At 38.7% G+C, this 16,153-nt stretch overlaps 1 protein-coding gene across 1 annotated transcript in view; it reads left to right on the top strand.

The window, feature by feature from the left end:
* DSG3 (desmoglein 3) overlaps positions 1-8,414 on the top strand; it is a 31,296-nt gene extending 22,882 nt beyond the window's left edge. Inside the window, exons 13-16 of the mRNA XM_007953459.1 lie at positions 2,505-2,644; positions 2,962-3,025; positions 5,539-5,804; positions 7,782-8,414. Of these exons, the coding sequence (XP_007951650.1) occupies positions 2,505-2,644; positions 2,962-3,025; positions 5,539-5,804; positions 7,782-8,414 (1,103 nt within the window). The remainder of the gene's footprint in view (positions 1-2,504; positions 2,645-2,961; positions 3,026-5,538; positions 5,805-7,781) is intronic.
* Positions 8,415-16,153: the final 7,739 nt, after the last annotated feature.

Here is a 16,153-nt window from a genome sequence, read left to right on the forward strand (position 1 = left end):
GACCCCCATTGTGTTTCAAGGTGGTAAATCTTTACAAGAGTAGATTGCCCCACCTTCCTTCCATGGAGTAGCTGGTAGGTTTGAACTGCCAACCTTCTGCTATGCTTTAGGCACTAGGCCACCAGAGCTCCTTTGAGTATCCCTTAACAAAACAAACAAACCCACTGTCATCCAGTCGATTTTGAGTCATAGTGACCCCCACTGGGTTTCCAAGGTGGTAAATCTTTATGGAAGTAGATTGCCTCATCTTCCTCCTACAGAGTGGCTGGTGGGTTTAAACTGGTGACCTTCTGGTTAGCAGCCAACTGTTTTATGCACTGTGCCACCAGAGCTCTCTATGCTGTATATAAGATTGTCCTGATTTGTATAACTGAAGTAGCCTGTTCTGACAACACCAGCAAATTCTAGTAGTACTCACTACTGTTCTTTACCTGACTTAACTTGTTTAATCCTAACAACATCTTATGATGTACATTGATTTATTGATTATTTATATTTATTTATGATCCTATTTATTGTCCTATATTATTTATGAATTAACTAAGGCAAAGATACATTATATAATCTGTTCAATGCCACGTAGCTAGTAAATGGCATTTTGGCAGAGCCAAATTCCAACTCTAGAATTCTGACTGCAGAGCCTGTGCATTTAATCCCACACTGAGAGGCCTCCAAGTAGGCAGAGTTCAAACATCAGAATGCAGCCAACCTTGGGAGGCAGGGAAGGACTGATAACAGAGTGGGAAACATCTGCTTTCAAGAAAGAGTCTTTCCCTCTGGGTCCATTAGCATGAGAAATGACATTAATCTTTACTGCCAAGATGGAACTGATAAGCACAAAAGCCATGACAATTACAAAACCAAGAAGTTCCCCCAAGCTGGGGATTCTTAAATCACATTGAAGGGTGCATTGATAGGCATTTACTATGTCTTCACTCTAGTTACTGAGAGAGTTTTGGAGAGTCTTCTAATCAGTTCAGAAGTCAGAATTTCCTTAAAACCTCTCAAAGCATCTAGATCTGTATTACTGCTTCAAATACTTCAAAAATTAAAAACAAGTTTCCAAACAAAAATTGGTTAATTACTGTTTGCTAAGAGATGACACAGTGCCTAAGGCATTTGACTGCTAACCAGAAGGTTGGCAGCTCAAACCCACCAACCACCCCAGAAGGAAGTTTGGGCAATCTATTTCCAGAAAGATTTACTGCCTTGGAACCCCTGTGGGGTCGCTATGACTCAAAATTGACTGGATGGCAGTGGGTTAGTTTGTATGTTTGTTTTGTTAAGGGATCCTCAAAGGAGAGCTGGTGGCCTAGTGCCTTAGGCACACCAGCAGGTCGGCAGTTCAAACCACCAGCTGCTCCATGGGAGGAAGATGGAGCAATCTGCTCTTGGAAAGATTTACCACCTTGGAAACACAATGGGGGTTGCTATATGAGTCAAAATCAACTGGATGACAGTGAGCTTGGGTTGTTTTTTTTTTTTTTTTTTTTTTTTTTTTTTTTTTTTTGGTTTAAGAGATCCTTAGAGACCAGATAACTGAAACATCACCTAAAATCTTGGCCATCCAGGGATATGCTCATGTACAGGTTCACTTGCTACAGTATACACAGCCTCAACATCTACAAACAAATGCAATTTGTTTTGTAGATCACAACAATTAAGGACAAAGATTGAGAAACCAAGCAACCACATTTATCATTCATTAAACAGTGCCAAACTTAAGACAAGGAGCTCTGGTGGGGTAGTGCTTAAGGCATTTGACTGCTAGCCAGAAGGCTAGTGGTTCAAACCCACACTCCTTGGAAGGAAGACTAGGCATTCTACTTCTGTAGAGAAACTGCCTCAGAAACCCAAGGAGGGGTCACTATGAGTCGAAATCAACTTGATGGCAGTGAATAACTTAAGACAATACACATGAAACAAGAGTGATTAGATCTGTTGCCTTCAGTTTCCTAATTATATAAAAATTTTGTGCTTAATTAACCAAATTTTATTTTGAAGATGCTAAGGAGCTCTGGTAGCGTAGTGCCTAAGGCACTTGACTGCTAACCAGAAGGCTGGAGGTTCAAATCCACTAGCCACTCCTCGGAAGGAAGATGGGGCAATCTTCTTCCATAGTGATACTGCCTCGGAAACCCAAGGAGGGGTCTCTATGAGTCGGGTCCGACTTGATGGCACATAACAACAACAACAACAATTTTGCTTTACAGTAAGAATTTTCCATACTCACTGCTGACTAGTTGATTCCAACTCATTGCGACCACCCCTCCTTGGGTTTCTGAGGGTGTATCTCTACAGAAATAGATTGCCCAGTCTTCCTTCCAAGGAGTGGTTGGTGGGTTTGAGCTGCCAGCCTTCTGGTTAGCAGTCAAATGCCTTAGGTACTATGCCATCAGACCTCCCATAACTGTTTAAAAAGGTATTTTCATTGTAATGTTTCTGACAGTAGTCATGTCGAATAGTTTCTAAGAATTCTAATAGTTTGTTTTTTGTGTTACTAGTGGTTCCCCTTCTGCTGCTGGCCTGTGACTGTGGGATGGGTCCCATAGGGGGAGTGACAGGTGGATTTATCCCAGTTCCTGATGGTTCAGAAGGAACTATTCATCAGTGGAAAATTGAAGGAGCCCAACCTGAAGACAAAGTGAGTGTCCAGTTGGTAAAATATTTATTTCAATCATATTGAAAATATTTAAATGTATATTGCAATAGGAAAAAGGGGCAAAGGGGAATTAAAACAAGAGACATTTTGATGTTCACGTTCAGAGTCAATGCTGAAATGGATGTAGCCTTTTAGAATTTTAGCCATTTAGTTTTTATGTCAAAGCATAGCAATTGTTACTTTTAGAGGATTTGAGCTTCTTTTAATCTCACCATTTGCAAAGGTCCACATTTCACCTATATTGCCAGGAGATCTGATTCACTTTAAAATATATTTGTTTTTTTGGACATGATTTGCAGGAAATCACAAATATTTGTGTGCCTCCGATAATAGCCAATGGAACTGAATTCATGGAAAACTCTGGTAAGTGAATATCAAATTTATTTTTGAAAGCAAAAATGAGTTAAATAAGAAGTATTCAAAAATAGCCAGTGCTTGAAATATGTAAATAATAATAATAATAATTCACGTATGTGTACATGTTGTTGTTGTTGTTATGTGCCATCAAGTTGGACCTGACTCGTAACGACCCCTCCTTGGGTTTCTGAGGCAGTATCACTATGGAAGTAGATTGCCCAACCTTCCTTCTGAAGAGTGACTGGTGGGTTTGAAGCTCCAGCCTACTGGTTAGTAGTCAAGTGCTTTAGGCACTATGCTACCAGAGCTCAGGAAAAGTTACCACTGAAATATGTTTGATAATCAATCACCTATCATTCAATTCCATGATATATGTCTGGCTTCAACAAATTAATTTGTCCACTGATGCCACATTTTTAATATCTGAAGAAACTACAGAAAAACAAACTCACTGCCATCGAGTCAAATCCAACTCATAGCGCCCCTTCCTTGGGTTTCTGAGACGCTATCTCTATGGAAGTAGATTGCCCAGTTATTGTAATTTGTCATACTTTAATAAATTGGTATACGGCTCTCAGGGAGTCAATTACTGATACTTTAATTGAGAAAGATTTCACACACATGTTGAATTGACTGTGACTCATGGTGACCTTCTGTAGAACAGAATATTACCAGTCCTGTACCACCTTCAGCCCTGTGTCACACAGTATCCTATTGTGGTCCATAAGGTTTTCATTGGCTAATTTTCAGAAGTAGATCACCAGGTTTTTTCTTCCTAGTCTGTCTTAGTCTGGACATTCCACTAAAATATGTCCATCATGGGTGGTCCTGCTGGTATTTGAAATATTGGTGGTGTATCATCCAGCATCATTGTTCTGGTTCCCTAGTGCTGCTCTGACAAGAAATACACCACAAATGGGATGGTCCTAACAAACAGGAGCTTATTCTTACAATTTGGAGGCTTTAAGTCCAAGTTCAAAGCTCCAGGCTCTAGGGGCTGGGTGAAAGCCCCTCAACCATGGCCCACTGGAGCTAGAGGCATTTCTTCACTCAGACAGCTGTTGGCTGCTGAGGCTGAGAAGTCCCAAGGTTGACAAGTAAAAAGGCACAGTCCGGATGTTACCAGTCCACACGGCAGGCCATTAACTTAAGTCCATTGTAAGTTCCAAGGTCAGCAAAGCATAGCAGGCTGCTGAGCAACGACATGGCTACATGCATGGTCCAAGCATGCCATAGGCTAAAGACCATTCTCAAAGCTTCTCCTTATATACCCGAAGGCAGCTACTCAGCTGCCCATAGTAGATTCCACCATGGAATTACCAGTCTCATCATGGGGAATACTACATCCAGCTGCCCAGCCACTCAACCAGACCTAGCCAAGTTGACATACAAACATAACCACCACAATCATAATAATGTGAAAGTCACCATAGCACAACAAATATAGAGAAGTGGTGGTTCACATATGTGGAAAATATAACAAACATCTATGTACCTACTACCCAGCTTTGTCTATTCTTAACTTTTCGTCATATTTGCAGTTAAAGCCTCATATGTAAACATCCTCAATCCTGTTCTCCTTCTTCCTCACCAAAAAGTAACAGTACCCTGATTTGTATTCAATTACTATTTCTTGTGTTCAACCATAATGAAGCAAGATCTCTTATGTTACCATAAGAGATTTACCATTCATAGGTAAATTTTCTTACTTCTTTGGTTTTTACCATGTGGATTTTTTTTGTTCATGTAAACCACAATGCCACAACTAAGGTATAAGCCAGATAGACAATAAGGATTGGTGCCTAATTTTAAGATTTTACTTAATTCTATACTAAGCAGTTGATTGATTTTTAATGTCCAAACTGCAAGATCAACATAAATTCTCACCAAATATGCACAGCCTGTGTTTGTCAGCTACCTCAATTCTCATCTGTTTCTCCCACTATAATAAACCACACACTTACAACGAGTAATATATTCAGAATTCTTTAGAAAATATCACTTTCCATGAAAGTATAATATAAAGCTAACAGGAAGAAGAGTCATAGTTCGTTATATTTTCTTTAGGCACCTAGGCACCAAATTAGCATCTACTACTTTGCATGATGACATTGTATGTTTTCTCTTTGGTTTCCATATTCACCCAATATGACTGTTATGCTTAATTACAATTTCTTTTTTCATGGAAACAATCAAGCAATCACGGCAATAAGCTTTCCATGGTTGTTTGTTGAATATTCTGTTTTCACTTTTCCATTTTTGGCAGTAGTCACTGAAAATCTATTTCCTTTGCACATTTTATCAATTAATGTCTCTTCTGAGCCTTCTTATCTACCAACACTCCCTCCCTATTACTCTCACATAACAGAGAGTGGGGTATCCTTATCGCCTCAAGTCATATAATTGTATATTCTCCCACTTACTTTACTTGACAACTACTCATGGGTATCAAAGACCGCTTAAAAAACTGCAACAAATCCCAGCATGAATGGTTATAGAATCTTCTCCCCTGATTTCAGAAGTTTGTACAAACACATATGCAGCAGGGACAGTGGGAGAAGGAGCTTCAGGAATAGAACTGACCACAAAGCTTGGAGCAGCCACGGGATCTGGAGTTGCAGGGGGCTTTACAACAGGAACCATCTGTGGAGGTGCTGCGGGTCTTGGCCCCTGCTCTGCAGGACTTTCTGGAACACTGAGAACGAGGCATTCCACAGGAGGAACCAATAGGGACCATGCAGAAGGAGCAGTGAACATGAATTTCTTGGACTCCTACTTTTCTCAGGTAATCTGGTGGAAAACTTTATGACTTCATTTTCTTGTTTACACAGAGATTGTTTTGTTCTGTTTACTATATGTCAGTGTTGCAGTTCATTCTTATAGTGTGTTAAAATGTAAGAAAAAAATGTTTTATTTCTGCCAAAACAATACGTATACATTATTATTATTGTTGCACATATTGGTATGTTATTATAATTAGACAGCCTCAGGTGGCTGCCAAAGTTGTGTCAGTGTTCAAAAGGACAAGTGGGTAGATTGACATGGCAAGAGGCACCTCACTCCTCCAACTAGAAAAACGGCTGAGAGCAAAAGGCTTTTGCATTTTTGAATTAGTAGCATCTCCTTAAAAAAATACAAAGCAAAGCACAGTTTATATTTTCTATGCCACAAAGAATGTTAGAATATGTGCACATATATTTTTCTGAGAGCAGGTAATAACATTCTTCATATTTTCAAAGATATTCATGTCTAAAATTGCTGAAGAATTACTGAATTGAGGTCCCAAAAACAATAAGAAGGAAGAAGGGATGGAATTGAAGGTCAATGATGAGAGGAATTAAATGTCAGGAAGCATAAAACAGAAAGGGGACAAAAGACCATTGGAGGCCCTTGGCCTGGAATTGGACTCACTCTCATGGGTTAGCTGTCAGCCAAATAGATAAGCCATGAGCTGACCAACTATACCAGGGAGATACGCTCCTTAGAAGAGTCAATCATGGGAGATCAGAAAGGTAGCATTTGCACAGGGAGAAAGCTATGCTCACAGGAATGCATAGGTAAGGACACAGGAAAGGGTTAACCACAGGGAGGAAGTGGGAGGACAGCTGTTAATAATATGGGGATTATAATCAGTGTCACAAAACAAAATGTGTATGAACTGTTGAGTGTAAAATGAATCTGCTTTGTAAAATTGCACAAAAATCTGCACCCAAATCACAATAAAAAGTTTAAAAAAAAAAAAGAGGACTGTGGGAGCAGGTCAATTGCCTTTTGCTTGGTGACCAGAGACTAGTGGAAGGAGAGACACACTTAGAATGGCTCTTACTTATAGCTTGGTATTACAACTTGTAAGTGTCAGGGTCTGACCTGGTGTCAATGCTGATGGAAACTGCCACTGTGTTTGAGGAGAGACTGGTAGGGAGAGTTTGTTGGGGGTGAGGACTCAAGATAGTCCAAGGTGTGCTGTGGTTCTGGGAGAGGCTCTATTCTGGGTAAGAGCTATCTCTGGTGATGCATAACATGATACTACACACACACAGGCATATACAGAGACACTGCCATTTTGTCCAGTGAATAACCTCCGGGCATGAAACTGTTTTCTATGTAGACTGAAATCTGAGAGCTCTGGTAGCATAGCGGCTAAGGCACTTGACTGCTAACCATAAGCCTGGCAGTTCAAACCTACCAGACACTCCTCAGAAGGAAGGTTGGGCAATCTACTTCCGTAGTGATACCGCCTCAGAAACCCAAGGAGGGGTCGCTATGAGTCAGGTCTGACTCAACAGCAAATAACAACAACAGACCGAAATCCAGATAAATATCTTCAAAATAAAGAATTAAAACATAAGCCTAGGCTAGGATAAACTTGGATGGCATGTCAACCATATATGTATCTCCCTTTGCCACTGAGTTGATTCTTACTTCTAGCAAGCTTATATGACAGAGAGGAACTGCTGCCCAATAGGGTTTCCAAGGCTGTAATCTTTACAGAAGTAGACTGACACATACTTCTCCTGTGGAGCAGCTGTTGGGTTCGAACTGCCAACCTTTCCATTAGCAGTCAAACACTTAACCACTGTGCCGCCAGGGCTCCGTATGTCAACCACGCTCTTGTAACAAGAATGCTGATATCCAGAGCATTCCTTTACTGCTCTGGATATTTACATTGTGCATTCATGGGGAAACGTTGAGTTCTATGAACAGCATTATATCAATTGAGTCTTTTTAAAAATGTTTTTCTCTGTGTTTTCTCCAACTTTAGAAAGCATTTGCCTGTGCAGAGGTGGATGACGGCCAAGAAGGAAATGACTGCTTGTTGATCTACGATAATGAAGGAATGGAAGAACCAGGTTCTCCTGTGGGCTCCCTGGGTTGTTGCAGTTTCATTGCCGAAGATATGGATGACAGCTTCTTGGACTCATTAGGCCCTAAATTTAAAAAGCTTGCAGAGATAAGCCTAGGTGTTGATGATGAAACCAAACAATCTCAGCTACTCACCAAAGAAAGTGGTTTTGAGATTGCCTCTTGTGGCCAACTCATAGAAAGCCAGCAGTCAGGATGTGTCAGGGGCCAGACTTTGCAAGGCAGTCAAGAAGTTTCTGCTTTGTCTTCTTCTGGGTCTGGCCTCCAACCAGCCATTCCTATCCCTGACCCTGTGCAGCGCGGTAACTATATGGTAACCGAGACTTACTCAGCATCAACTTCTGGTTCCTTCGTGCAACCTTCCACTGCAGTCTTTGATCCAGTTCTCACACAAAATGTAATAGTGACAGAAAGAGTAATCTGTCCCGTTGCTAGTGTTTCTAGCAATCTACAGGGTCCGACGGAGTTACGAGGGTCTTGTAAAATGATCTGTACAGAAGACCCTTGTTCTCGTTTGATATGCCCAGAATGAGCTGGCATAGCATGCTGGCTAAGTCTGGGTATTTGGATCAGATTATGCAAAGTAGCATATCCAAGCTCACTGTAGTGTTATTATAATTTGGCACTTATGGGCTATTTTCATAAACTGATCATAATGATACCTTAAATTTTCTAGTTCATACTCCAAAACAGGATGTGTTGTCACTGTTAATTCTCAAATACAACTCAAATTGTAGTAAATCTACATGCTTTTCAAAAAATATTAGGATCATATTGGGTGGAAAAATTTCCTAAATATTATTATACTTCTGTTTTTGTGGGTTAGTGGGTTAAGTAATCAGAGTCAAGAGCCCTGGTTGTTGTCTGTCACTTTTTCTTGTATCACTAAAGTGATATAAGCATCACAAGGTAATTGCTAAAGCATTTTGAGCTGCTTGGAAAAAGGGAAGTAGTTGCAGTTGAGTTTTTTCCATCTTCTTGGTGCTGGGAGACCATAAAGATATCTTTTGTTCAAACTAACCGCTATGGGTTTTGCATTAAACTTGCTACATCTATATTCCTCATATTCTCACAGTAAGACAATTGTAAAATAGAAATATCATAGAACATTAAGGAAATTTTAACACAGTGTAAACAGTATTTTGTGGTTTTTTTAAACCACCTTTAATGGATCTATCCAAAGAAAATACTTTACTTTGAACTCCTTTTTATACCTTTCTTAGTAATTAGTCACATGTTAATAGTGTTTGAAATAGCTCCTTTTTTTTTTTTTTCAAATGTCAGGGAGAAGATATAACTTGTATATGACATACAGTGATGTTTCTTTTGTTAACAATGTCTACAGACTTTGTGGAAATACAAAACATGGCTTTTTTTTCATAAGCAAAAAGGGCTTCTGACTAGAATAACACAAAATTTGTGAATATGTATTATAAGAAGCAACTCAAGAAAATACTTGATAAAATAATTTTCATCAATAATAAAAATGAATATGGAAAAGAATTATCAGTAACCTCTATTTGTTTAACTCTCACCTCTAAAGTAAACAGTTGTAGAAATTTAATTCTTGAGGATGACAATGTTGGACTAGTGAAGGTTTGGAATATATTATTTTATGCATGCTATCACGATGGCAATGTAGTTCTTCAAGTTTTTTCTGGTCATTCAAGATATTCACCCTTTAGCCCATAGAGAACACCCTACCTCACCTGTTTGCCAACATTGTCTTAGTTTAGTCTTTGCAAGGTCATTGCCCAATTCCATTATCCCTAATTGAATATAAAATACAAAGTTCCAATTTTTCCTGTTCATACTTTGCCATATTCAAAACCTCTATTTGTTTTTGCAGATGAAATGTAAAGCACTAATGCTTGTTGGTTGACTTAGAAAGGTACAGTCCTGAGGATACTAGGAGTCCCTAGATTCCCCTACCTCTAGTATTCGTCCCTCTCCCTGCCACCATGACTACCAGGAAGGCAAGTGCTGGGACAGCCTGAGAAGCAGCAGTCGGTCTGTTCCCCCACAGACGAGGCTGTGGTGTGGAGAAAGCCCATCCCGAGATGAAAGGAGCTAGAATGTGATGGAGGAGCCTGCTGAGCCCTGAGGAAATCCATTGCTAATACCCACTGGTGCCTCTTGCTTCCCAGTGGAAGCTCGGTCTGGGATCTAGAGCACAAACAGTTGATTTGTTGCCTCTGTTTATACACAGGGGCTCTGTTTATACACAGCAACCCTTACTCAAAGTTCAAAAGTCTATTCAGAATCTTCAAAGCATTTTCATTTTGCATCTTAAAATCCAATTTATCATGAAATGGGAATAAAAACGTACTAAGTAGAAAAATCTTTTTAAACTTTTTACTTGATGTATTGTAAGTTTTTACTTGACATATTATGAATTTTAAACAATATATTAAATTTTTTTAAATATAACATTGTCATAATAAAATTGTCTGGAAACAAATCTATGAGTGATTTCTTAACATTTAGTAAAATGAACTACTTTATAATTCAGAGTTAATGAGAAATATGATATAAGAAAGTGACTGACATACACATTTTTTTATCAGCATTTTACATGTTCTTCTAGCTGGTGCCATTTCTGCATCCTCACAGATGGAAGGAAGTATCTGGGATTCAGAATCTCTTCAGGTGGAGACAGTGCCAGGTCATGGTGCTGGGGAAGGTCAGGGCAGGAAGACTTCTACTGAGTACAGGTAGTCCCAGGGTTATGAAAAAGATCCGTTCCTAATTGTATCTTTAAGAATTTGTAGGTAAGTCAAACCACATCCATATGGTTCTTATTTAGCCTTGCTTTAGCTCTGGTGGTGTAGTGGTTCAAGCACTCAGCTGCTATCCAAAAGGTCAGTGATTCAAAACCACCAGCTGCTGCATGGGACAAGGATGAGGCAGTCTGCATCTATAAAGATTTACAGCCCTGAAATCTTATGGATGCAGTTCTACTCTGCCCTATGGGGTTGCTGAGTCAGAATCAACTTGGTGGCAGTGGGTTTGGTTTTTAGTGCATGAAAAGGCTCAAAAGCCTTTTCAAAGATTTAAAAGCTGCACATGCAGTAAATGAAAGTAATTGTGATGAATAATTTGTTGTGAGTAATGGTTGTTTCAATTTGTCAAAGTGAGGGCAAATTTACAACATGTTAAAGGGCAAGTAGCAGTTGTCCGTAAGTCAGAAGTTCATAACCCCAGGGACTACCTGCATTTTAAATCATTTATTGTTTGTTTGATAATTTGGGATGATTTCTCATGCAAAAGTTCTGACATTCTAAGATGAATCAAAGAGAAGAGTTGCAGTAAAGAGAAGTTAATGTTTCCCAGCCAAACAAGACACAAGAAATGTACTATGACTCTGGTGAAAACCATCAGCCCAGCCATGAGCTTGCCTCTCAGTAAATGTCTGTGCATATATATCTCACTTTAAAGGGATGCCACAAAATACCTCCGTTCAGAACTTCAGATTTCACTTCTGGCAGACTTTCCCCATCGTTGAAGGTGGACAATGAGGCTTGTCTCCAGGGCATGGGAAGAAAAAACTGGACTAGAGTGGATGTTGAATGGAGAAGAATGGTGACTGGCTTTACTTGGATGCTCCAAATCAATTCCAGAAAAAAATGAAAGTCATGTAGGTAAATTCAAACTATTACCAGCTTCTTCTGTTCATCAGAAGTGCAAGGGCTGAAAACAACAAAATCAATTTGTTCAATTCTGGGGATCTTCAAAAATCAGATAAGAGTGTAAAAGGAACACATCTCACTCGATAGCTTGAATGCAGTTGTAATTGTAACTGATTGCCACTGAGTCAATACCTACTTATGGTGACCCATGTCTGCAGAGAAGAACTGCTTTGTAGGGTGTTCAAGCCTGAGACCTACCTCTCAGAAGCAGACCACATTTACTGGGTCTACAAAGAGTCATTCTGAATGGAGATTATATGATTTATCACTTGTTCAACAACTGTTGTCTCTTGTAGTTTTATGGATAGGGAATAACTGATAAGGAAAGAGCACAAACAATCATTTAAATTCCAGGTGCCAGAAATGACACGCTTTCCATGAACAATACTGAAACTGCCTCTGCTTTGCTGAACTAGAGTGTGCTGAGAGTTGTCCATGCATGGTCAAGACAGCAGCCATCCTCTGGTTAGTGTTTTTACTTCTTCTTTCCTTTATAGATTGACTTTTTTTTTCCATAAATGCAAAACAGCTACCAAAAAAAAATTTAGACACAACAGAATGATGATCTAAAATAACAAATGCCAGTGGATACAGTTGCCTGAGCAGAAAGAAAGAAGACATCAGGGAGCCCTAAGTGGCCAGGAGAGCTATTAGCTAAATATTCTAATTTAATTCTTACAGCAATCCTCAGATTACTTAGAATCCTACGAAAACTGAGACTCAGAGAAGCAAAGTACCTTCACACAATGCAGTGGCACAAATGTGAAAGTTTATTTACAGTTATCCAGAAATCATTATTATTATTCTCTCAGAAAATCTGTCCATTTTCAGCTCCAAAACTTAATTTAAGAACAGGAAAAGATTAGAAAGCGAACAATGAAAATTGTAGAGTATTAGAAATCTAGACATAATTTAAAAATTAAAGAAGCAGTAATATGTAGACAAAATTTACATATACATATACACAGAAAGAAACTTACACACCTAGGTATCTCAGATAGGTAGATAGAGAATGCTGCTTTTATGAAGTATGTGTGAGGTCATTTTTCAGGAGACAGATTTAATAAATACAAGAGACAAGAGTTTATATTGCAGAGCACATTCCACTCACTAGTTTCAATGCAGTTGTTGTAATTGACATTAGCTGCCACTGAGTCAATTCCCACTAATGCCGACCCATGTTTGCAGAGTGGAACTGCTCCCTAGGGTTTTCAAGACTGGGACCTCTCAGAGCAGGTCACCAGGCCCATCTTCCAAGGTGCCTCCAAGGGTGAGTTCGAAAAATCTTTCCTCCTTGTTTTTGGCAATTTAGCATTTTCTCAATTCCTTTACTGGGTCTACAAAAAGTCATTCTGAACCAGAGATTATATGATTTAAGTATTTAAGCTGAATTTTAATTACGATTTCTACACCAAAGGATGTTATAAGCAGTGGAACAAGTAATCTGAAAACTAAAGTAACTCCTTAAGAATTACTTTGATAGCACACTATTCAGAAGCAGTTATGTGAAATTTGTCTTGATATTAAAATGATAATCTTAAATGAGTCTTATCAGCTCTGCATTTCCATTTGTGGGGGGAAAAAATTTCAACAACTACAACAATTTTTTACTCTTTAAAGTCACTCTGTTATTCCCATGAAGTACAAAAAAAAAGAAAGAAAGAAAAAAACCACCGCACTGTCTATTACAACTCATAGCAACTCCTCCTTGGGATTCTGAAGCGGTATCTCTATGGAAGTAGATTGCCCAGTCTGCCTTCCGAGGAGTGGCTGGTGGGTTTGAACCACCAGCTTTCTGGTTAGCAGTCAAATGTCTTAGGCACTACACCACCAGAGTTCCCATGAAGTACAAGGGACCATCGTATTTTCAAGTTTATGCCTCAAATCATCTCTGAGGTTTTCTGGGTGCTTATTTCATCATTGTTATTAACTTTAAGGAAATTTTATGTGAGAATACAGAGCATCAAATAATGATAATATAAGCAAAACATTGCTATGGAAAGAATATGTACATCCTCACTTCCTCAGAAGGCAGAGGAAGTATTTACATTCTTTCATAATAAGATGAGTATTATAAAGAACTTTCTTAATTATAGAGCAGTAAAGAGTCAGGTACTCTTGTAGTTAAATGACATAATGATATGGTTTCCCTCTTGCAGACAGGTATTGTTACTAATACAAAAATGAGTATTTAAACACAATATGTGAGATTAACTTCAATTGTTGTTTTCTTTTGTTTTGTTTTTCCCATGTCCAATTGACTAGAATGAACAGGAAGATTTATATGGCTCTACACAAGTGGAATGGAAGCTCTAATGGCATGGCAGTTAAAGCACTCAGCTGCTAAACAAATGGTTGGCAGCTCGAACCCACCAGTAGCTCCACAGGAGAAAGATGTGGCAGTTTGCTTCAGTAAAGATTATAGCCTTGAAACTCTATGTGACAGTTCTACTCTGTCCTATAGGGTGCTGTGAGACAGAATTGACTCAACAGCAATGGGTTTGGGTTAGGTTTCTTTGTTGTCATTGAAGTCTGTGGAAAACACACACACACTCTTTCTCTCTCACACACACATACATACATATACATACACGCACACACACTTCCTCAAGTAACAACACAGTTTGGCATTGCTGAAGCAGAATTTTTCTATGATCAAACCTACGGACGAGACACTAATGCTTAGTCTAATGCAGACTCAGAGAGTCTGCTCTCTGGTTTAATCTTTTTAAAAGGTACAACGAAGAGACTTTGCTTGAGAGTAGTCTTTTACTTATCTTCAACCAGAGCTCACATCACACCTCTTTTTTTGTTTTGTTTTGCCATTTTAACCTTTTTTAAATATACAATTCAGTGACATCACATATATTCAATATGGTGGACAACCATCACCACACTAACTCCAAAACATTTCCGTCACTCCGAAGTAAAACTGCTCACCCATTAGGCAGTTTCTTCCCATCTCCGCCTCCCCTCAGTCTCTGGTAACCACTAATAAACAGCTCTCTATGCATTCGCCTATTCCAGATATTCATATGAGTAGGATCATACAATATTTGTCCTTTTTTTTGTCTGACTCACTTCAATTACCATAACTGTTTTCAAGATTCATCCATATCATAGAACATGTCAGAACTCCATTTGTCTTTACAGCTGAAAAATATCCCATGTGTGCATATATACCACATTATATTTATACATTCATTTGTTGATGGACACTTGGGTTGTTTTCACCTTTGACATCCACAATGTTTGACAAGTAAAAATATATGTATAAAATACTGAATCTACTAAGTTATGACAATATTTAGTTTTCTGAATCATCCTTATTTATCTCAGCTGTTATAAATTGCTCTGGATTTTTCCTCAGATGATATTTGATGGCTGCTAAGAGTCTGATTTCTACGACGATTTTCTCAATTCCCACTCTTTCTATATATACTTTCTCAGACTCTGGTACTGTCCTCATTCATGCAGGTCTTCAAATATTCTTTCAAAAAAAAAGCAATCCAACAACAAGGCACACGTTACCAAGATGATAGAAGACCTCCTACTGCCTGCAACGAAGGCTCTCCCAGGGCCTGTAGACAAGCCAGCGCATGCTGCTGCTAGCTTTGCCAACTCTGGCTCGAGAAAGATGTCTCCCACTGAAAACAAGTCAAGAGACGTTCTTGACTATTATGATAGAAGATCAGCTGTTGGGCAAAGAAAGCCTGCTAAAGTAGTAGAAAACCAAAACTATTACTTGAGGACCTAACGGAAAAATTTAAAAGCTTATTCCATCTATTAATCAATGTTTAAAAAAAAAATAGTACACTGTACTTTAACAATGAACAAAACTAAGCTTGAAAAGTTTTTGTTTAGTTTAGTTTTTTAATTGAGTAATTTAAGTTAACTGTTAAGAGCTCAGGCTTTGAAGACAAACTAAATGAGTTCAAATGCCAGCTTCACTGCTTTATCTGTCTTCGGGCAATTTACTTAACCTCTCTGTACCTCTCTGGACTGTGACTGAGGTAATAATAATCCATACCTCCTGTGGTTTTGGTAAAGATGTTACAAGAGTGCATTTGGGACATAATAAATGTTCATAAATATTTGCTGTTTTTATTATTATATTTTTAGTCTTCAAAATGGACTCAACTCAAAGTTCAGTGCTAACATACAGACTAATGAAACCATGGAATCTCAAAAAGTAAGTAATATCTGATCGAAAGCCTTCTTTTCACGCATAGTCAAACTAATGCTGAGAAGTAACATGTAGATCAATGCCAGAGTTAAGAATTCACCAGGCTAACCATCTTTCTGCTACTCCAGACTGCTGCAATAATACTTCTTTTCACTAAGCTTTTGCCTTAGCCATAAGGCTTGTCATGTCATGTCTACTATACATGGAAATTCCTGTGAATATAGACAGAAACATAAATTAATTCATGTCCAATTGTATTTTGTAAAACCTCACTGATCAAAATCACCAGATTGCAATTTTTCAGTTGCTATTCCTTGGAAAAGTAATTTAGGCTTCAGAATGGAAGACTTGGATGACTTTGCCCAGCTGCCCATCATTTAAGTGTGCCAAGAGATT

Source organism: Orycteropus afer, unplaced genomic scaffold (genome assembly GCF_000298275.1).
Source record: "Orycteropus afer afer isolate SDZICR_OR568_19922 unplaced genomic scaffold, OryAfe1.0 scaffold00394, whole genome shotgun sequence".
NCBI classification, from domain to species: Eukaryota; Metazoa; Chordata; class Mammalia; order Tubulidentata; family Orycteropodidae; genus Orycteropus; species Orycteropus afer.